Source organism: Alexandromys fortis, unplaced genomic scaffold (assembly GCF_014885135.2).
Source record: "Alexandromys fortis isolate MF-2015 unplaced genomic scaffold, M_Fortis_MF-2015_v1.1 scaffold_6, whole genome shotgun sequence".
NCBI lineage: Eukaryota > Metazoa > Chordata > Mammalia > Rodentia > Cricetidae > Alexandromys > Alexandromys fortis.
In genome coordinates this window covers 12,364,155-12,388,216 of record NW_026067902.1, presented here as the reverse complement: position 1 = coordinate 12,388,216, position 24,062 = coordinate 12,364,155, and the positions used below count along the sequence as shown (strand labels likewise).

Genomic DNA, 24,062 nt, shown 5'->3' with positions numbered 1-24,062 from the left:
AAAAACCAAAAAAAAAAAAAAAAAAAAAAAAAAAAAACTGCTTTTACTTATGTGTTTGATCATGGTTATTCTACCTCCTCAACATCATGGTCTCTCCCCCATTAAGCATGTACACATGCATAAACTCAAACACACAAAACCAGGCCCAAAATGAAAATCAAAACAAAAAGCCAATAATACAAAATTTAAAAAGACCAAAATAAAACAAAAATCCCCTCTATAAAAATAAACCATGGATTCCAGGACTGGTCCCAGGCCCAGAAATAACTGGCCAATATAAAACCTGTCACAAGCTTGAGGAGTTAATAGAGTCTGGATGCATAAAGTTAAAAAAAATAAAATTCTACAAGAGAGAAAACTACAAATCTATAAAACTAATTTTTTGTCAAACTAAAAATTAACATCTTTCATTAAAAAAAACTATTGAAAAACCCACTCCTTAACCTTTAGTTAAATGAAAAGTCCTACCTTATATAAATAAGACATAAATATAATTTTATAAGAGTTTAGAATCTTACCTTTTTAGTCAATCACGGTGGCTCAGATCTTAATCCCAGAATTTGGAAAGCAGAGGCAGGAGGATCTAGGTAAGTTCCAGGACAGCCAGGACTATGGAGATAGATCCTGTCTCAAAAAACAAAACGAAAATAAAACCAAAACAAAATTTAAAAAAACTTTACCTTTTAGCAGTGCAGTAAGTATTGCAACATCTATATCTTGATGTTCCTCTGATCCAATGTGGAAAACAGTAATCTATTTTAAAAAAAATTAATATTATGCATTTTTAAAACCAAAGTATTATAAAACAAAAATGATTTCAAATAATACAAAGAAAAATATTTATATAGAGATTTGTATAGAAACTGGTATCTACAAGACTGGCAAGATGGCTAAGTGGGTAAATGTGCTTGCCATGTGATGATTTGAATGAAGATGCTTCCAGTAGGCTCACGTTTGAATGGTTGGTAGAACTGTTAGGGAAGAATCAGGAGATGAGGCCTAACAGGAGAAGGTATGTCACTGGGAGTGAGCTTTGAGGTTTCAAAAGCCTACACTATTCCTAGTTAGCTCCCCCGCCTTGTGGCTATTGTTTCATGGAAGTAACATGAAAGCTCTCAGCTACTGCTCCAGCTCCATGTCTGCCTGTTGCCATGTTCCCTGCCATGATGATCATGAACTCACCCTGTGAAACTTTAAGACCTCATTAAATGCTCTTTTATTAAGTTGCCTAGGTCCTGGTGTCTCTACACAGCAACAAAAAAATAATTAGGACACCATATAAAACTGACAATGAAGTTCAGTCTCAAGAAGGCATGTTAAGGTAGAAGGAAAGAAGTGACTCCACAAAGTTGTCCTCTGACCTCCATGTATGCCCACAAAATCATACACACCTATATAATCATTTTTATACAGAAATAAATTTTTGAAGTCATGTACATGTTTCTGTAACTATACAGATGTCTAAATGTAGACATAAGTGATCTAACATTTTAATCCCAATTTAAGCTTAGTTTAACCCAAAACAAAACAGAAAATTAAGAGTATCACTAATCAAATATCAATGCATTTTCAAGAGTAGTTGGTTTCATATCACATTCACTTCTTTTTAACCTATCTTGTATCTGTCAGCTAACTAAGCAGTTTGTGGGTAGAAGCTAGAAATCACTATCAGAACAAATCATGTTGCCCTTTCTACAGAGTGAGCACTTATTCAAAAGATTAATGTATTCCTTTTTCTTTTAAGGAAAGTTCTTACAATGCAGTCCTAGTTGTACTAGAACTCACAGGCCTCCTGCCTTAACCTCCAGGTATGTACCACTATGCCCTGCAACACATGCATTCTTGGGTGAGGCATGTAGTGAAATATAAAACCATTTAGGACACTTTTACTTAGGTACTTTTTAGAAAGAAAAAAATGATTTATACACAAATACAAAGTTTTCAACCATTTTCATTTCATGGAGAATAAAGTCTGCAATGAAAGAAAATACAAATTAACACACTCAATCAAAGCCAAAAGGTCAAGAAGAAACAACAAATTTATGGTTTTTTGTTTTTGTTTGTTTTTTTTTCCGAGACAGGGTTTTGCTGTAGTTTTTGAGCCTGTCCTGGAACTAGCTCTTGTAGACCAGGTTAACCTCGAACTCACAGAGATCCGCCTGCCTCTGCCTCCCAAGTGCTAGGATTAAAGGTATGTGCCACCACCACCCGGCTCTATGTTCCTATCTACTTACAGAACGTTAAAATTTTGTCTCTGAAAATACACGTCTATGTTTACATGTATGAGACTAAGCAGCACCTAGATTTAGTAGTCTTCCACAGATAAAAGCCCTAAAATATTATCCCAAGTATTTTATTAGAGAAGCCACTAGCAACTATAGTTCTTCTTTTTCATGTATATGTGTGTGATTTGCACACAGCATCCACATAAAGGCAAAAGGCAATCTGCAAGAGTTGGTTCTCTCCTTAAACCAAGTAGATTACAGGGATCAAATTCAGGTCATCAGGTTTGGTGGCAAGCACCTATAGCCACTGAGCTTGTTCCTCTGCAGTCTTAAATATTAAGCACAGTCAGTTGAGACGCAGTTATAAAAATTCCTTTGAAAGAATGATTACAATGTCTCACCACTATATGAAAATTAGGTTTTCTATGCCATCACTCAGCTGAAGAGCAATAAGAAAATAACAGAACAACTTTAAAAACTTAAAACACAGGGCTGGAGAGATGGCTCAGAGGTTAAAAGAACTGACTGCTGTTCTGAAGGTCCTGAGTTCAATTCCCAGCAACCACATGATGGCTCACACCCATCTATAATTAGATCTGGTGCCCAGAACACTATATACATAATAAATAAATTTAAAAAAAAAAAAACTTAAAACACAAACTAAAGCCGGGCGGTGGTGGCGCACGCCTTTAATTCCAGCACTCGGGAGGCAGAGGCAGGCGGATCTCTGTGAGTTCGAGACCAGCCTGGTCTATCTACAAGAGCTAGTTCCAGGACAGGCTCCAAAAACCACAGAGAAACCCTGTCTCAAAAAAAAAAAAAAACCACAAACTAAAACCTGAAGAATTGTATGAATTAGAACGTGTGTTAAAAGAAAAGATTTATTCTGCTGAAAACTACTCACAAGCTCCTTTTTTTTCATGCACTCCATCAACGTTTGAAACAAATGAACTGCTTCACTCTGGCCAAAGTTAAAGGTTTTTTTGATAGTTGATATAACATCAGGTTCCGCTGCATCGGGAAGATTCCTGGTAGAAGAAAAACAACTTATTTCACTCATTTCATCTTCTCTGTAGGATCAAACGAAGTACAGGTAGACCCATGCAAGGCTTCTGAAGGTTCTGTAGTAATATTAATAGTAACTTCCTGAGACACCCATTATTAAATCTATGGCACAAGAAAAGGAATGGAGTATTTTCACTTTGAATAATTTTGTGAATGTTTTAAACAAAGTATGTGGTGTAGTATTAGTACTCAGATTTTACAAGGTATTCTAAGGAATATTCTATATTATGGCTTATAAAACAATTTACCAAGGAGTCTTCAACATGGACACATTTACCCAGCTCAAAGTATCAAAATGCAGGAATTCATGATCAAAGTCTCCAATTGCCTAGTTTCACGTCACTTTTTTTCAGGAATCCATCAACCAGTGTGAGGTTCTGTGGAATATTCCTTTACACTGTGTGATAATATGCTGTTGTGAGTGTTTTAATAAAGAAGCTGACTGGCCAATAGCCAGACAGAATAAGGTTAAGCTAAGCTGGAGAACCAGACTAAGAACACAGGAAAGAAAAAGGGCAGAGTCAGGAGTCACAAGCTAGACATGGAAGGGAAACAGAAGGTACAAGATGAAAGAGTGGCAACACCATGTGGCAGAATGTAGATTAATATAATATAAATGGGTAAATTAGAGTTTGCGAATACAAGCCTGAGCTAGTAGCCAAGCATTTATAATCAATAAGTAAAACTGTGGTTATATTGAGAGCAGTTGCCACACAGGTTCCATCTTTACTCAGCTATAACCATTCTACTGTCTAGATATACCAAAATTTATTTGTTTAGGCTTTTTCTGGTAGATGTTCTACAATGTCCTTATCTTATATAAGATATTTTACATAAAATTTTATATAAGTGTTTACCTGTAGAAACCATTACATGAAATTAAACTATCAGGTCAAAGGTATGTCTCCGAAGCAATAATTATTTTCTAAAAATGACTGCACTTTAGTTCATTCCAATAATGTATGACACAAGCTACTGCTCTAGGTCTGAAGAAAGTATTGTATTAAAACTGAGATTTTCATGTTCATTCAATAGACAACAGTGTTCATGTGGGGACCCACAGTTGTGAGCCTGTTCCACTTGACTGGAAGTCAGTGAGTTTGAGCTTATTTTTGCTCTCTCAAAATTGTTGATAACAGATATGGTTATAAACAAAATTCTGACCTAGAATGTGATTAATATTTTGGGTATAGAGGTGGATCTGTTTCACCTGGACCAAAGGTTGGAGAATTCAAGTCTATTCCTTATATCATGTTAATGAAGTGTACTGCATCCTACCCCCCCACTTTGGAGGGAGTGTGTGGAAAATAGACAAGGCGAATTCAGTAATCGCTGAATTGTCCTCAGGCACTATCCTATGTCTCTGTGTTTCTTCCATATGTCTGTTCTTCCTACACGTTTCTAATCCACACCCCCTACCCTGGACCATACAAACCTGTCGTAAGTCACCCCCAAAATGTGGCTTACAGCAAGTTTAGAACTGCACAACCTACCAGCCTCTAATTTATTGTGAAGTCTGCTATACGCTACACTCACCCTCCTTCTTCTGTCTGCTTATGGATATATGCCAGTAAATCTGCAGCTCTGCCTGTCCCTTCACACACAACAACTGGAACAGGGGGACTTTCCTGAAGATACTCCAGTACTGTAAGGATGACATTTGGCCCACCTTCAAATATCAAAGCCACTACAGGAACACCTTGCCCAATTCCTAAAAAGGATAAAAGTTTAATTAGTAAATCTGACAAAATTTAGTAATTTAATATTACTTATTTTAAATAAAAATTAAAAATGAGATAAAATTTCCTATGAGACAGTTGGCTTTACTTTAAGCACTGGATGTTAGTAACAGCCAGTCTCAAATAATGAAGCACTAAACAATCACTAACATCTGTTCTGGGTGATAAAATCAGGAAATTCAATAAATGATTTACTGCCAACCAGAATCTGTATATTAAATTCAAAACAAACTTTTGTGTGTTTATTAACTGAGCTCTTGGCAATATATGTATAAGGATTAATTTGTGCCCTAGTTTGCCTAGTTACTCTGTTTTTATCATTTTTCAAAGTCTTGCCATGTAACCCAGGCAGCATTAGATCCTCCTGTCTCAGCCTCTTGAGAACTGTGATTACAAGCAAGAGCCACCATGGGGTGCTTATTTTATATTTTAATACTGTATTGGTTGAATTTCTAACATATACCAACTTACATTTTTAATAAATGAATTTTTTTTTAAAAATTAGTAAAAAGTACTCATTTTCATTTATTTTTACAGCAACCTGAAATGTGGTGATAAAACATAAACATTTCTAAGCACAGGTTTTTAAATCATCACTAGTTCTCAGGGTACAAGTCAGCTCGATGAGCAAAGCATCTGACAATATGAGTTCAACTGCCAAGTCCCACAGCAGATCTTGAGAACCAGTTACCAGGAGCTATTCTGCGACCTCCAATCATCCCCCACCCAGACACGGGAGGGGGGGGTAATAAAATAAAAATAATCTGTATGTTGGTCTATGTACCATGTATATGTCTGGTGTCCTTGAAGGTCAGAAGAGGGCACTGTATCCCCTGGAACTGTTGTTACAGACAGTTGTAGGCCACCATGTAGGTGCTGGGAACCGAACTCAGGTCCTCTCCAACAGCAACAAGTGCTCTCAACTGCTGAGCTATTTCTCTAGCTCTATTTTTTAAATTAACAGTTCACACAAACATTATGACACTACTATGTGTGTGCTTCTGTAATTTTGTATTTCTGTTATCACTTTGTCAGAGTTCATCTTCTTTTTTACTAGGGTTACAGAACTTCTTCTACTTGTAATAAAATATAGAAGCTAAAGGAGAAAGTTCAGTCACAGTTGGAAAGGAAAATCTGTTCCAAGAATATCAACTTTTAGGATTCATTTGCCAACAGCAATACAGACTCACTTTATAAACTTTAGGCAAAGCTCATTCTTACTTAACTGGTATTGCTTCTATATATATATATTTTTTTTCTTATTCTTTTTTTCTCATGACAGGGTTTCTCTATGTGTAGCCCTGGCTGGCCTTAAATTCACAAAGATCCAAAGTTACATATTAGCATTACTACACATTAAGACTGTTAGTAAGTACTTTGAGCTTCAGTTGATTATAAGAGCAACAAAGCCTAAAATAAATAAATAAATAAATAAATAAATAAATAAATAAATAAATAAATAAATAAATAAATAAATTTTCTTTTTGGGGGTCTTAGTATTTTGTTTAAGATCAGCGATTTTTGGATGCTTTGTAGGTGTATTTGCTATGTAAACAAAAGTGTACTTACTTCACAGAACATGCTACCTTTTAAGTATGCTGCTGGCTACTAACACAATTTTGAATAATTAAACAGTAACAAATGGGCGAATTCTTACTAGCATGAATTCTTTGCTGATTAATGGTTTTTTCAAGTTCTCTTCTCAGTCTGACTTCTGCCCCATACTTTCCAACAGTGCCATCATCCACCAATATGAAATGGGAGTGGAGATTATTCAGAACATTCAGTTTGCTCAGGGGATTCAATAGGGTTTGGTAAGGAGCAACCACCTAAACAAGAGCAAAACAAGAGACAGTGGAAGGAAACTGAATGTAATATAGTATAAGTTAAATTCTGAAGTGACCCACAGATAAAAGATAAGATTCTATTTTCATTTAGATATAAAGAAAAAGCATACACTTTCAAGTATCTGAAGATAACAGATTAAACCACATAATTACTCCTTTTTGCAAAATTGAGTTTTTTACTACCACATGCAAATGGAGCAATAAGGAAGTATATATACAGTGTTAATAAATTGTAAGGTTATTAAGTGAGTAAAGTACAATACACAGACGACAATAAGAAAGCAGTAAAATATGACAGTGCTATTATCTAAAACATACATACAACCCTTTCAAGCTGACATTGAAAATTATCTCCATAATTACAGTTTTTGTTGTTGTTTTGTTTTTTTGAGACAGGATTTCACTATATTGCATTGGCTTGTCTGGCACTTGCTAACGTAGATCAAGCTAGCTTCTAACTCAAGACTGGCGTGCCTCTGCCACCACTGCTGCATGATGGCATTAAGGCCTGTGTCACTGTGCACAATTTTATTTTAATAGTCTCATGCTGAATATCTACAAACAAACTCACATTTTCAACCTATTCAAATAAAGCACCATCATTTGATTCCTACTTTTTTTTTGATTTTCGAGGCAGGGTTTCCCCGTAGCTTTTTTTGGTTCTTGTCCTGGAACTAGTTCTTGTAGACCAGGCTGGCTCGAACTCACAGAGATCCGCCTGCCTCTGCCTCCCGAGTGCTGGGATTAAAGGCGTGTGCCACCACTGCCCGGCCCTTGATTCCTACTCTTAATGACAAAATTAATCCTTAATGTTATAATCAGCAGGCTGATCTCCGTATTTGAGGTGACCCTGGTCTACAGAGCAAGTTCTAGCACAACCATGGCTCTCAAAAAACAAACAAACAAACAAACAAATCAATTACAAACACTAATATGATGTGGAAGATATGTTAATATTCTACATAAAAGACAGAAAACAAAAAGTACCAACAATATTATAAGCATTTATATGGATAAATGCATTTTCAAAAAAACCAGAAAGGGGTGCTGGAAATTTTGTTTTAAACTTAATGTGAAAGTATAATATAGTCTACAAGCTGAAATTTAAGACATGCCAAAACCCATTCTTACATCTCTCCCAACAAGATCGTTTCTGTTTTCTATCACTCCCCATGGAGCTATTCCAATAGTGCAAATCTTTCGAGATGATCTGGAAGCATGCTCTTTGAGGGCATCACCAACATGTTTTGCCACACCTGTTCATACAAAATTTATTCACCATTAGAAAAAAAACAACCTGAATTTACTTTATAATATTACAATTCATGATTTTTCTTTAAATAAAAGATTCTAAGGCTGCAAGATCCAAAGTCAAGCTAACAAAAAATTTAAGATAACTAAATAGATTAAGAAAACAAAACCCCACAATATCATATCAAGTCCAAAACACTTGTAAATCAAATCCTATCTATCACATTGGTAGGTAGGCCTAGTACTAAACACTGATATATCTTTTAGTTTGCTTCTTGTAACATATTAGATCTCATCTTTTATAGAAAACATAGAAAATAACATCCACTGCCTTCCTTGCTTACAGTCTATTTTCAAAAAACATTCAAGTAACTTTGTTCTTACCAATCAGCACCTTAAAACCTTCCCTTCTTATTCAAAAGAAAAAGCTACAATGTTTGTAATGGCTTGTAAGACCTTAAAAAGCATCTGTCTATTACTGGTAGTAAGCACACTTCCGTATCACCATGCTTTCCCATCTCCCAAGAACTTCTGACCAACACTGCTTGCTTACTTTCCCTTATGTCACATAGGAACCGCCTCATTCTTGCAATACACCAATGATTTTCTCTTCTCTACATGCTCTGTCCCAAGTTCCTTTGTTTCCTAACATCTTTCTTGAAATATTAAGCTATCAATAAAAATCTGTTTACTCTTTTTTTAATATTTATTTATTATGTATACAATATTCTGTCTGTGTGTATATGTCTGCAGGCCAGAAGAGGACACCAGACCTCATTATAGATGGTTGTGAGCCACCATGTGTGTTTACTCTTATCAACTTGACTGAACTGAAAAGTGAAGAGACAGTCAGGTCTCCATATGTCTACATAGAACTGATCATAAAATACACTAATCATACCTAAATTATCCTCTTATTGTTTACATAACCCCCACTATAATACTGAAAGTATCTATTTTAAAGAACAATATATACCCTATAGCTCAAAGAATGCCTTACAGTAAGGTTCAATAATTATCAATAATGAATGAATGAGATGCATAAGATGATTTAAATAAATAATTATGTTTAGCTTTAATCATTAAAATTAACCTATCCTCCTTATAATCAAAATTAAAACATTATATAAAACACCATAAAAAAGAGAAAAGATCTTGAATGAAGGGGACTAACAGATGAAAAATTAATTTTTGAAGGCTACTTTTTCACAACTTTATTCTTATGTGTATATATGTCTACCTGCATGCATGTATGTGAGTCACAACCGTCCCTAGTGAATGGGCCAAAAGATGTCTGATGCCCAGGAACTGGACAATTGTGAGATACCACGTGAGTACTGGAAACAAAACTCATCCTCTGCAAGAGCAGCCAGGGTTCTTACCTGCAGAGCCATCTCTCTCATCCCCAAAGGACATGCCTTTACCACTACCAAAGGAGCAGATTATCATTCTTCTACCAGTGTATTGGGAGTCAGAAATTAACACTTTGCTTTACAGAAGGGTCTGCAGATATTTTTGTAAAGGAAAAGCAGTAAGCATTCTGGCTGTGCAGAGTATTTACTTACCAGTCTTTGTTACAATTACTCAAGTTTGATATTGAGCACAAAAAAAGATATAGACAAATGAACGTGGTTATGTTCAAATCAAACTTTATTCATAAGAACAAGGATTAACTACCTGGATTTGACACACAGGTTAACTTTGCCAACTTTTACTCTAAAGTATATATTTTAATGGCCTGAATGACAACCAAGCAGATTAAGTTATTTTTATCAATGATACTATCACGAATTACAGATTAAGAATCAAATCTATTTATAATTTATTATTTCAAATGCCCAACTGATATGAGAGACTGACAAATATATTTAATAAAACTGATAGTGTTCATATTACCTGTGTTTACTCCTCCAGTTAAAATCCAAGCTCCGGTTGTAACTGCAGCTTTAATAAGACCCTTTCCAAGCAACTGCTTGATTCTCGGATGAAGCTCAAATTTCTGCATGCCTCCATGTACAGAAATAACAAGTTTGGGTAACTCCATTTGCCATTCTTTAAGCAGAAGTTGCAGAATGATTTCAGGTTTGGTATCATATGACAGTCTCACATACTAAAACAAACAAAGGGTCAAAATAACTATGTTCACAGATTTAATAATGCAATATTATCTGATATTCAAAAAATTTATTAGCCTGGAGGTGGTGGTGTATGCCTTTAATCCCAGCAATTGAGAGGCATATGCACATAGATCTCTGTGAGTTTGAGGCCAGGCTGGTCTACAGAGTTGTTGTGGGATATTTGTACATTGTGAAGATATATTGCTGTGGTTGGTGTAACAAAAAGGTGAATGGCAGGAGGTATAGGCCAGATTTGGGGGAAAAGAAAAAAGGAGGAGGAATCTAGGCATGCAGAAGCTAGGAGACATGGAAAGGAAACTGGAAGCACAATATGGAAGAGAGGTAACACCATGTGATAGAACGTAGATTAATATAAATAAGTTAATTTAAGTCATAGAGCTAACTGAGACAAGTCCAAGTTAAAGGCTAAGCTTTCATAATTAATAAGTCTCTGTGTCATTTTGGGAGCTGGCTGGCAGAACAGAGAAAGACTTGTTACATACGGTGCCCACCTTCTAGGCAAGTATTTCCATGTAGGGCCTGAGAAATCTAAACAAACAAACAAGTGAGCAAGTAAAACAAAACAAAACAAACACGGCTTCCTAGAAACCAGTGCTAGCGGCTTACACAGGGGGGCTGCTGTACAGTGAGCACTTGAACAGCACTAAGCAGAAACAGCACGGGCTCAGCAAATTCCCAGAGCTGAAGCAGGTAAATGCTGCCCCCAGCTGGTGCTGCAGGCTGATTCTGCAGGAGTAAGGCTTTGCTCTCACAGACCCAAGCAGGATGGAGCCAGCCACCAACAAAGCCACACAGTGGGTTTAAGGCTTGGCTCATGGTCAGAGAAAGCTACAGGTGGCGCAGTAAAGCAGTCCAGACCAAGAAAACCACTAAACAGGTACAATGAAAAATGGGTATAGACAGTCACAGAAAAAAAAATTTTAAAAATAATAGTCTTTAGAGAAAGAGTAAAGCAATATATTTAAAAAAAAATAAGCCATGTAAACACGGGAAATGCACAGGGCATCTGGATCCTGTATGGTGCTTTCTTGACTTTAAATTCTTTGAATGCTGATAAGAAAACAACAGCTGCTAAGAGACACTGGATTATGAAAGGAATTGCTAAATTAAACCAACCTATATATTTTAAGAATGTCTTACCTTCAAATGGAAGTCAAAAAGTATGTTGTATTGGGGAAGAGGTCATGCCTTTGTTTCCACAGGAAAGAAAAAGTTATGGTTCTCTTAAAAAATTAATGAAGATCAGATTTGAATGGGGGAAGACCTGAAAACCTTGGCAACACATAAGGAAAAAAAGACTACAGGACAGGTGATGTATATGTTGATCCCTCAACATGGGAACATCTCTGAGACTGGATGCAATATGATAAATCTGACTGGTTACAGAGTCCTCATGACTTATTATATGCCATATTTTCATATGGTATGGATAAGAGGTTTGCCTATAGAGTCCAAGCAGACATACAGTTGATGGATGACTTTTACCTGCTCAAACATAAAAAAAAAACTTTAACTGACTTATGCACACTGCATATTCCATGGTTAGTGCAGATATGTGTGTGTAAGTATGTATGTGTGTGTGTATATATATATATATATACACACACATACATATAATCTTTTAAAAGTTTATGTGCTTTCAGAAAAAAGAAAGGACCAGACAACAATAAGAAGAGATCCAGCCTCTCAGAATGCCTCTGCCAGTTTCTTCAAAATTCTGCATTCAAAACAACTTCTAAACTGCTAGCTCAGATGGCCCAGCCAAACAGACTATCCAGTCAAGACTTTAGATAAGCTCTATACTTTCCCATCAGAAACAAAACAAAAAATAATTCACCTAGCTCTCCCAGGCTTTGATCATTATCCCAATTTTTTCAGGGTCCCCTAGAGATACCATCACCCCCAGACAACAGGAAGCTGTCTAGAACACCAGACACCCACATTCCCAAGAGGTGGAATAAGTGGTCATTTGTTGGGTTTTGAATGTTTGTCATTGTTTAGGGGGGTTGGTTCTAAGTTATTATACAGTGGCCAGGAAAAAAGCTAAGCAAAGCAGATCAGATTGAGGGATCTCTTTCTGAGGGGAAAAAAGAATTCTGAACATAGAAACACTGGGATAAAAGGGTGAGTTATTGAGTCTACTTTTGAACAACCACTAGTCTCAAACATTTTACACTGATATGGATTTTTGTATATTCATACAAATTTGAGGTTATTTTTGTTATACACTGTATCTGTTTCTGCTCTTGTTTAAAGTATTAGACCTATGCAGCTCACTTAAAAATGTAATGTCAAGTTTTAGTCCTTTAAAGTTATTTAGAATAATAAGGACAGGTTATTAGTTAGTCATCTATAATAATCAAACTGGTGTCAGTATCTTTTCAAGGTCAAACATATTTTAAATAGATGGTGTTCAAACACTTCATGATCTACAGAATATGGCACTAAAAATATTTTAATTTTTAATAACTTCAAGTTTTTCATGACAGTAAGACATGTCACCTCCTGGCAACATCATTTACTTCAACAAAGAAATAGGCATTGAAGAAACTCCATATGGAATTTGCTTTCATTTGTGGAAATGTTAGCCATCGGCCAAAGAAACTGCCCTTGCCTCAACTGCTGACAGTATCCTGTTCAAACTGGAAAAATAGGATGCAAAAGAAAGCAACTGCTGAACTTTGCCAAGACAAGGTAAGACAGTTCTTCAAAAATTCTTCAAAATTCCTTCTTCACAAAAAAAAAAAAAAAAAAAAAGCCTGTCAGAATTTTTAGACACATAGGACAAGGATGGTTATGCCCCAATATTGCAGAGGAACCTTTGGTGACTGTCCAGGCAGCCAACTGTTTCTGTCATTTCCATAGTTTTAGAAGTTGTTTGTTCTGTACTTCCTGTTTACTTGGGTAATAGTGTATCCTTTTTGAGTCTTTGTTGGGTTGAAGACCAGATATAGTTATAATTTCTCTTGTTACCAAATTCAGAAAAGAAACTTATATAAGAGATATAAAGTTTATAAGATTGAGAAACATAAGCGCTTAAGTTGTTTAAAAAGATTTTTTTAGGGTGATAATACAAGTTATGATAGACAGTGGTTTGGGGCTAAAACTTTAGACCCCTTAAGTTAGACAGATATACAGTACTTTCTCCAAATTTGCCAAATACAAATGGACTGGACATTGTGAATGTAATTCTTAACCTGATAATTGTTCTTATCATATAGTTTTATTAGAGTTAAAACCTTTCCTTTTTAAACAAGTGGGGGAAATGTGGCATATTCGTACACTGTGAAGATATATTGCTGTGACTGATGTGATTAAAAATCTGAACAGCCAATAGCTAGGTAGAAGGTATAGGCCAGATTACTGGGGAAAGAAAGTAAGGAGGAATGTAGGCACGAGGAGTCAGGAGATACAGAGAGGAAACACGAGGTGTAAGATAAAAGAGGCTAACTCCACTTGACAAAACATAGATTAATATAAATGGGTTAATTTAAGCTATAATAGCTAGTTGAGATAAGTCTAAGCTAAAGGTCAAGCTTTCATAATGTCTCTGTGTCATTATTCACGAGCTGGCTGGTGGGACAGAGTGAGTTCCAGGTTAGCCAGGGCTATATGGAGAAACCCTGCCTTAAAAAAAAAAAAAAATCACCAACAAAAAATACACATAAATTAGATAGTATTTACATTCCTAAAAACATAAAATAGCAAACAGCCTTTAAATTTGGAAAAATTCTTGTGATATTTAGTACTAGTACTGTAACTTATACAAATTAAGATTCAAATGTCAATTTACCTACTTATACTCAATTATCAATTAACCTATCCAAAGCATTTGTTGCCCTGTTTAACTATGAGTACAAAAAGAACAGGAAGCATTAAGACAAATAACATGTGTTTTAGGAATCAGGCTGCTACGAAAGCAGTAAGAATTTATGAGATTAAATTAGGAAAATTTGGAGATGAATATGCACTGCTCTTCCTAAGCCAGGGAGGAGGAACAATGCAAAGTTTATAAAATGTCAATGTAAATAATTAACAATTACATTACAGAATTTTAAAATACACAGAATTTAAATTCCTGCCAACAAATGCACATAAGCCACAAGAGAAACAGTGCAGTTACAGATATTCTGAACATTTTTACATTGGAGAGTGGTTAAAGGGAGAGCAAGTTAAACTGTGTTTATTACAAGATTATACTAAAGAACACAAGAATAATGTATAAGTAAAGGAAGCCACTAATTAAAAAACTTAAAAACAATATAAGACAAAGGGAGACAAATAGATAGCTAATACTATGATGGTTACATTTAAAATCAAATACAAAGATTTAATTTTAAAAAAGACTATATATACTACACTTTGGGGGATTTGATTTTGTTTAGCAGACAGGCTTTTTCTATACTACCTAGATTGATCCCAACAGTAGATTCACATGATCCTAATACTTTGGCTTCTCAAGAAAATGAATCTTTTACCTTAAGAAAAGTTTAAAAGGCAAAAAAAAAAAAAAAAGGTTTAGCCCTCCTTTCAGAAAACAAAGATTCTGTCAATAAAATAAACACTTTTTATAATGATAAATTATTTGATCTGCAAAAATACAATAATTTCTGTACTTGTGTCAACCCTTATAATAAAGAACTTATATGTACTGCACCTTACTTTCTGTTTTGGCACTACACATATTACAAGATAAATGAAATATAAAATAATCAAGTGGCATACCTTAGCTCTGTAGGAATGAGAACCCCCTTGAAAATTGATGACTCCATAAGCATCTGTTGGGCTCTGTTCCGTGTGCTTTTCTACAGACCATTCTTCTACTGCCTGATTAAAATGTTCACCCAATTTCACATCTGAGTATTTCATGGCAAGACTTGCAGTAAAGCAAGCATGTTGCTTGACCAAACGACCACAGAAACACCTAAAGGTAAAAAGCAAAAGCATATTAAGATAAAGAGCCCGTTCACTGGTAGTGGTGGCACACACCTTTAATCCCAACACTCTTCTAGGCAGAAGCAGGCAGATCTGTGAATTCAAGGCCAGTCTGGTCTACAAAGTGAGTTCCAGGAATGTCAGGGCTACATAGAGAAACCCTGTCTCAAAGGGGGGGGGGGGGAGTATTAAATAAAATTAAACAAGTAAAAACTGAAGATAGATAGATAGATAGATAGATAGATAGATAGATAGATAGATAAAAAATAACTTCCCAAGCATGAAGCAACACATGGTAGCTTACAAATACTTGAGAGAACATGAAAAGATGACCATAAGCTTGAGGTTTACTAGGTATAATTAAAAAAAAAATCCTATCTTAAATAAAACAAAAGAAATAGCAACAAAGCTGAAAAAGTGTTTATCCTAGGCATGCAATGAAGTAAAAAAGTAGTAGATCAATGGGAAAAAATAGGCTGAATGGTGGTGGCAGAACCTTTCATCACAGCACTTAGAGGCAGAGGAAGAGGCAGGCAGATTTCTGAATTCAGTTCCAGGACAGCCAAGGCTACACAGAGAAACCCTGTCTCAAAAGGGGGGGGGGGGCAATAAATAAAATAAAAAATGACAGATGATATAAAAGAAGTATTAGAAATAAGCACCAAATATTAAGACTATGCCCCAGATAGCTGAGGAAAATACAGACACAATGAAGGAGAACTGGAAGACGTTTTAAAAGTTAGAATAATATAAAATACCTCAAAATATATAATTTAAACTTCCAAAAGGAAGAAATGGGGGACTAAAATTTGAAACACGCTGAAGTAAAAAAAAAAAAATCCAAATTTGAAAATTCTTGACTCTACATCTTTAGTTCAACAAAAAATATAGACCAGCCAGGAATAAACAAAACCTTACTAGGGCCAGGAGTGGGGGTGCGCACACCTTTGATCCCAGCAGTTAAAAGAATTAGAGGCAGGTGAATCTCTGTGAGTTCGAAAGCATCCAGGACTACACAGACCTCGTCTCAAATAGACAGATAGGTAGGTAGGTATAGACAGACAGACAGACAAATAGATATAGGTAGACAGGTCATACTAGGGCATTGCTGAAAATGGTAAAGAGAAAAAACCCTAAAACAAGCTAGAATATAACCTAATAAAAAAACATAGTCACATGAATATAAATTAAAAATGATAAATTCTGCCCAGGTGTGGTGGCACAAACCTGTAACCCCAACACTTGGGAAGTGGAAGCAAGAGGAGTAGGAACAAGACCAGCCTCAGTCAAGAAGTTTAAAGCCAGTGTGGGCTGTGTGAGATTCTATTTTCAAAAACATGCAGAAAGAATGATGGTTGTAAAGGAAGAGGAAGAAGAAAATCTAGTATGTTAATTTCATGTGTATGAGTATATATCTGAATATTTATGTGCATCACATTCAAGTAATTCCAACAAAGGTTAGAAGCAGACACTGGATCCCCTGGAACTAGAGCTACAGTTGGTTGGGAGCAGCCATGTGGGTGCTGGGAATCAAACTTGGATCCTCTGGAAGAACAGCTAATGTTTTTAACAAACAAGCCATATCTCCAGTTTGCTACCTACCTCTTCTAAAAGAAATCAAATTTTCTAATGGAAAATCAGAAGTAAAAGACATACCATATACTATACTTAAATGATCTGGTCCCTATTTATTTCTCTCCAATTGTTTTTGTTTTGTTTTGTTTTGTTTTGTTTTGTTTTAAGACAGGGAATTACTGTATAGCCCTGGCTGGCTGGGAACTTACTACTTGAGCTCAGAGATCTGCCTGCCAATCTCCTGAATGCTGGCAGCCCAGCCTACAAACCACAATTTGTATCTTACAGTTGTTTCCCCGATAGAACCACAGTATCTTTAACTGTCAGATCTTCCTACAGCCTCTTTTGCTTTTCAGAATCCCCTGTCCCTCAACTCTCTGGTCAACTAAGACTCTCACAAACCTGATGTAGTACCTTTAAATTTGAAGCACCATTGTCAAATCTTTGAACAAAATGTCCTTTAAGTATACTATCACGTAAATTTTATACCGTTGTGTTATACCTAGCGTTTTTTTTTTTTGTTGTTTTGTTTTTTCCCCGAGACAGGGTTTCTCCGTAGCTTTTGGTTCCTTTCCTGGAACTAGCTCTTGCAGACCAGACTGGCCTCGAATACCTAGGTGTTTCTCATATATCATATTTTTCAAAATTTCTGCAATTCATACTAAACTTACCTGACAAGCTGCTGACAGATCTGACATCCTGGAAGACATCTATAAAATGCAGAAAGGAAAGTTATTACTTCACAAAAATATTTATCTTAAAATTAACTATTTAAATTCATATAAGTATGAAACAAAGGAAAACCATAATATATCATTTCAGTAGATACCATAGATCATGCATACGTTGGTTTATACATTCAACTAACCCTTTATATTTAAATAGATTGTTTTTTCTTTTTTGTTTTGAGACAGTGTTGCTTGGGAGCCTGTCCTGGAACTAGCTCTGTAGACCAGGCTGGCCTCAAACTTACAGAGATCTTCCTTTCTCTAACTCCCACGTTCTGGGATTAAAGGTGTGCACCACCACCACCTGGCTTTAATAGATTTATATTTTAAGTACCATTAATTCTGAAATAAAACTAAGCAACTACAACAGAGTAAAAAGACAAATTTAACTATATAAAACCATGTTTACATGCAACTAATAAGATCTAAACATGAACTTTAAAAAAAGAATTTCCCCATTATATAGAGCTTTCTCAAATCAATTTGTTAAAAAAAAAAAAACAAACACAAAAATGGAAAAATATGAAGAGCTCACAGAAAAACATAAAGATTAAATTAGGAAAGACTTAAAAATATTTGAATAGCTTCATGAACATTTAGAGCATTTACATTAAGGTGAACTATATTTTATGAACTGTATTTTTATGAAAGACAATTTTATACTTGTCAAAATAAAATAAAAAATACCAACTCCTCACACTCTGTCTCAAGTTCTAGAAGTTTGGGTTAGAACTGGGGATGTAGCTCAGTGGTAGAACACCTGCCTAACAGGCATAAAACACTGGGTTCAACTCCCTAGCACTGATAATCAAAATATATTCCAAAATATATTTTGAAAATATATGCTAAAGCCAGCCTAAAATATCTGAAGTATATGTAAAAAATGAAAATTATAAGATAATACATTCTAGCATTTTTAACATCAAAGAGAAAAAGAGAATATAACTGTTCATCAATAAGGAACTACCATACTAACACAAATGATCCAGACATAGAACTCAAAAATGCAACAAATGAGGAGAAAATAAGCTGGGAATATAGCTTAGTGGTAGAGACTTGCCTAGAACATGCAAGGCTGAGTTCTAGCCCCAGTACCACTTAGAAAGTACAGGGGGTAAAGTTTAAGTCAGGTGAGATGGTGCGTGTGAAAGGCAGCAGGATGGCTGTAGTTCTGGATCAGTCTAGTCTACAGAGCCAAGTCTCAGGCCAGTGAGGGCTACACAGTAAGATCCTGTCTCAAAAGAAAACAAAGAGAAAGAATGAAGTAGCACACAACAGATAAAACAGTATGTACTTGAACATGCAAAGACTATTTCTAGGAGCTTTCAGATGAGTGCTAGCGATGAGAACTCACCGCTGACTGCTCTTTAACCAGGTCTCTCTGGAAGGAATGTCAAGGAATGGACAGTACCAGAATATTATGGCCAAAGAATAGTAGTGGGAAGACTTTCATTTTTTATTTGATAACAGCTTGTGTTTTTTTTAATGTCTGGAGATTATATTATTTCTACTGCAGAGTAAAACTAACAAAATCATAACAAACTTATCAACAATACAATCTATTATTGTATTGCTTCTTTTTTTGTATTGAATTGCTTTTTTGGGGGGCGGGGGGGGGGGGTACAGGGTCTCACTATACAGCTTTGTCTGGCCTAAAACTGACTACACATAGAAAAGGTTGGCCTTGAACTCAGAAATCCAAATGCCACACGCTAGGATTAAAGGTGTGCACCACCACGGACCCTGTCAAATCCATTGGTTTTTGTAGTTGGCGTAATGTTTTGGGAGGGTCTTGGTAGCATTTGTTTTGCTTTGTTTTTACAGAATTTCTCTGTATAACTTAGCTGTCCTGGAACTTGATTTTGCCTGGAATCGTGGAGATCCATCTGCCTATGCCTCCCAAGTGCTAGGATTAAAGGCATATGCCGTCCTTGGCTCCAAATCCATAATTTTTAATAAACCAAAAAAAATCATTCTTTTCTAAAAGAAAAATGGTATCTGAGAACTAGCATGGTAAATCAGGATCCTAAATATAAACCCCAGTGTTAGGAACTACTCATGGTGTTTCCCTGTGATATAACAACAGAACTCACCTTTAGTAAACTATAAGATATTGGGGGGGGGGGGAAATCACAGAATCTAATTATTTTAAGGGATATTAAGGTTATATAATGATTGGGAGAGTTAAAGATTTCTGCAGGGTCTGGAAATTTGCCTCAGTCAGTAAAATACTTGCCACACAAGCATAAAGACCTGCATCTAGATTCCCAGCACTCACATTTAGGAAAGAGAAAGGAGGTGGGGGAGAATAGACACAACAGTGCATGTCTGAAACCCCAGAGCTGGAGGGCTCCCTAGAGCTTGCAAACCATCCAGCCTGGCCACTGGGTTTCAAAGAGTAAGATGGATGGCTGCCACATGAATGCACACATTCCACATGAACACAAACACCCATACACACAAGTACTCACACACACAAACACACACAACTAAAGAAAAACCTTTTTCAGGAATTTACTAAAATCTGGAGAACATTTTTAAAAATACTTTTCCAAGACTAATCAACTAAATTCAAATTTATATCATATACTATTTTGGCCAACTAAAAATCAAGAGGCAGGTAAGGCAAGTAAGGCAGGTATGAACTGACAGTTTCAGCAATCCTGGCAACCAGAGAACTAAACTGTTATCGTCACCTGAGTTCAGTAGTTCAAAAACTAACCTGAGCAACACAACAAGGCCCAGTCCTAAAACAAAAGAAAAATGGGCTGGAGAGATAGCTCAGAAGTTAAGAGTACTTGCTGTTTTTAAGGATTCAGTTCTGTTCCCAGCAAACACATGGACACTCACAACCACTTGTAACTCTAGATCCAGGGAATCAGTACTGGCTTCCAGCCTCCACGGGTATCATGCGTGCAAAGGAGAAACTTAAATGTGTGCAAGCAAAACACCCATTCAAATAGGCACATTAAAAACAAAAACAAACAAAAAACCTTGAAAGAAAGAAAGGAGGGAGAGTGGGAGGGGACACTAAGAGGCTGAGGCAGAGGCAGGCCAGTCTGGTCTACAGATCTAGTTTCAGGACAGCCAGGACTATAGAGAAACCATCTTGAAAAAACAAAGAGAAAAAGAATAGCATATGTCAAAAAAAAAAAAAAAGTATTTTCCACTTATCACCATTTCTTGAAGATAACAGAATGCACTATCTTAGACAATATTCAATCAAGGGCCTACTTGTATTTGCTACCGGTCATAATTAACACACTTAAAAATCATTTAGCGCTACATAAACTAACAGTGGAGTCCTTAAACACTAAAAACAACAAAAATTATTATTGACAAAAATCTTTCCTGTGTGTTGCTATGGATCAAGCCCAGAGCTTCACTGCTGATCTTTTTAGCAATTTTTGAAAGAGTCATATGCCCAACTAGGTATAGTGAGTGACCTGTGGCTGTAATCCCAGCACTTTGAAGGACTGCCTTGAGCGTGAAGACAGGCAGGGCTACACACTGGGGAGGAAAGAAGAGACTAACCAAATGAAAGAAAAAAAGAAAAAGAAAAAAATAATCACATACTCAATAGAAGTTAAAGTTACAGAGCAAGTTTATTTGACAGAGAACAGGGTTTGACAGAAGGAAGGGGTGAGAAAATCCAAAGGTCTTTTAAATCAGCAGATCTCAACACGTGGGCTATGATCCCTTTGGAGGTTGCATATCAGATATCCTACAGATCAGATATTTACGATTCATAAAAAAATTAGTTATGAAGTAGCAACAAAATAATTTTATGGTTGGGGTCACCACAACATTAGAAACTATATTAAAGGGTCACAGCATTAGGAAAGTTGAGAACCACTTGCCATGTTTCTTCCCTTGTAAAATTAGGAAATAACCTTTGATTTGTATTTTTAATTTATTTCTTACTAAGTTTACACTTCAAAAAAACAAAAAAAAATCTTAAGAATATATTTTTCCCTTTTTTTGTCTCTCTCGAAGAGATAACTTCTTCTCTCCTCTCCTTCCCCCCATTTCTCTCTTTCTGCTCTTCATCTTTCTCCCCTTCCCCCCCTTCTCTTTCCCCTCCATAGCCCACTAAATAAATACCCACTTTCTCTGCCATTTTCCTAGTGTGTGTGCGCATGGCAAAGGATAACTTCAGTGGTCAGCTCTCTCCTCCACTGTGGGTCATGGGTATTGAACTGAACCCTGCTCATCAGGGTTGTACAGAAAGCCTTTTTACCTACTGGCCCATATCTCATTGGCCCAAGAATGTTTCTTTTTCTTTTATTTTTAATTTTATTTGTAATTCTATGCACATGTGTGTAACTGTGGGGGGTATCTATGCATGAATGACAGCATAGTTCACATCAGAGTGCCAGATCCCCTGGAGTTGGCGTTACAAGCAGTTGCTAGCAGTCTGATACAGATGTTGGAAACTGAACTTGGGTCCTCTATGAGAGCGTCAGCACTCTTAACTGATGAGCTCTCTCTCTCTAGTTATATTGAGATTACTTCTTAGATGTTTCACAAGATCAACTTTTTCCTTATTTATAATGTCTTAACTATCAAATTCCCTTCCTCTCAAAGCCATTTGAAAGACAAAAAAAGGCAATTGAATACCCATATTCTCTGATGACAGTTTTTCTAGTAAATATTATTCTATATACATAGACAGGAACATGTGAGAGGCCTTAGGATTAATCTCCAAGCAAGAAGGCAGAAGTGTCCACGGGGCTCATATTCTTCAGGACCAACCGTAAGTGCATATTAATATGTCCACTAAACAAATTCTGAAGTATCTTTTTTTTTAAATTCTTTTTCTTTTTTTTTAATATTTATTTATTTATTATGTATACAATATTATGTCTGTGTGTATGTCTGCAGGCCAGAAGAGGGCACCAGATTCCATTACAGATGGTTGTAAGCCACCATGTGGTTGCTGGGAATTGAACTCAGGACCTTTGGAAGAGCAGGCAATGCTCTTAACCTCTGAGCCATCTCTCCAGCCCCCCTGAAGTATCTTTTGTTTTCAGGATGAGGTGGTAGTGGTAAGAACTTTATTGTAGCTTCTATTGTGCTTAGACAGTTAGGGTTCCAAGACAGGCAAACAGTTCGAGGAAAGAAATTCCAGAGCACTAGTAACTTGCTTAGTCTCCTTTTCCATTCTCAAAAGAAAAATTAACAGTGACCTTATATTATTTTGTTTACTATAAGCAAATAACAATAAATTTACATCTAAATTCCTAGAAGATTCTAGATGAAACCAATGCATGCTTACCTGTGAGGGTCTTTGGAGCTTGGTATAATATACACACACTCCCTCTTGGTCAAAGTGCTCTCTATCCAGGATTTCTGGGACTAAAACAGAGAGTTCAAGGATGGTTTACAAGTTTACAGCCTGCTAATCTAAGGAAATAAATTCACAATAGATGCACAAAAATGTGTGTGGTATTTAATCTTGTTTTAATCCACTAAATAGGCGCTATGATTATCGGTGCTGGCACATCTAAATAAATCATTAAAATAATTCCACTGACGTAAACATGATTTGACAGTGCTGTGCCAGAGGAAACAAAGCAAGTGTGAGAATCTTACAGTAAGCCTCAAGAGGAACTAATGTCATCCTAAGCCATTTAAAAGAGCCAAAAGTAACAGCCACATTTAACTTAGAGGAAAACAAAAGCCCAGCCTAAGCTATCAGGTATTGCTAGAAAGGCTAAGGGCACATAATAGCTAATGGTACTGCGATATAAAAAGATAATAAACAAAATTCTAGTCAAAGGAAAAAAATCAACAGAAATAAAGCAGGTTATCTATGATCCACCCAGAAAGTAGTTAGTTATCTCATCTGATCTTGGAAGCTAAACAGGGTAGGGCTCATAAATTTCTGGATGGGAAATACAGTAAGTTATTAAATGATTATAAACATTTAATCTACCAAATTTGTGTGTCCATCTTATGTAAGATCAACCACATCAAAGATTTTAAAAAAAGCAAAAATTCAATGAGAATTAAACAATTCTATATCACATACATTTAATACATTTCTTTCTAATCAGGAAAGGTATTCTTTAAAGTTTTAACACAATTAACAAGTTCAACTTGATGAATGCATGCCTATTTTGCATCCCACATAGAAAAGACCCACTTTCTTCAAGCACACACAGTTTTACAAAAAATGATAGTATATTTATCCACAAACATTGAATCAGCAAATATTCAGACAATGTATACTTATAGAACCTACAAGATGATTGCACTGTAATTAACAAAGTATAGACAAAATTAGCCTTCAATAGTTAAAATAAAATACTTAAGAATCAAAATAAATGTCACAAGCATCTAAAGTTCTCAGATTTGAATGATGTGTCTGTCTGTTCTAGTTTGTTTTCTTGTTGTGGTGATAAAACAACTCGAGGAGGAAAAGGTTTGTTTCATTTTAAATTCCAACTAACAGTTCATCATTGAGGGAAGTCAAGGCAAAGACTGAAGCAGAGATCATGGAGAAATGCGACTGACAGCTACCTTTCTTAAACAGTGTAGGCCCACCTGCCTAAGA

The 24,062-nt window shown here is 35.9% G+C and overlaps 1 protein-coding gene across 7 annotated transcripts in view; it reads right to left on the bottom strand.

Annotated features, from left to right (window-relative positions):
- Positions 1 to 24,062, bottom strand: part of Trpm7 (transient receptor potential cation channel subfamily M member 7) — an 89,404-nt gene that overhangs the window by 53,685 nt on the left and 11,657 nt on the right. For 6 of the 7 annotated variants that reach the window (XM_050131579.1, XM_050131589.1, XM_050131594.1 and 3 more), the window contains exons 2-10: positions 22,782 to 22,861; positions 17,447 to 17,485; positions 14,991 to 15,189; positions 10,024 to 10,237; positions 8,008 to 8,132; positions 6,687 to 6,858; positions 4,827 to 5,001; positions 3,130 to 3,253; positions 681 to 753 (exon numbers count right to left, since the gene is read on the bottom strand). In XM_050131579.1, the coding sequence (XP_049987536.1) occupies positions 681 to 753; positions 3,130 to 3,253; positions 4,827 to 5,001; positions 6,687 to 6,858; positions 8,008 to 8,132; positions 10,024 to 10,237; positions 14,991 to 15,189; positions 17,447 to 17,485; positions 22,782 to 22,861 (1,201 nt within the window). The remainder of the gene's footprint in view (positions 1 to 680; positions 754 to 3,129; positions 3,254 to 4,826; positions 5,002 to 6,686; positions 6,859 to 8,007; positions 8,133 to 10,023; positions 10,238 to 14,990; positions 15,190 to 17,446; positions 17,486 to 22,781; positions 22,862 to 24,062) is intronic. The other variant, XM_050131571.1, reaches the window with a different exon arrangement.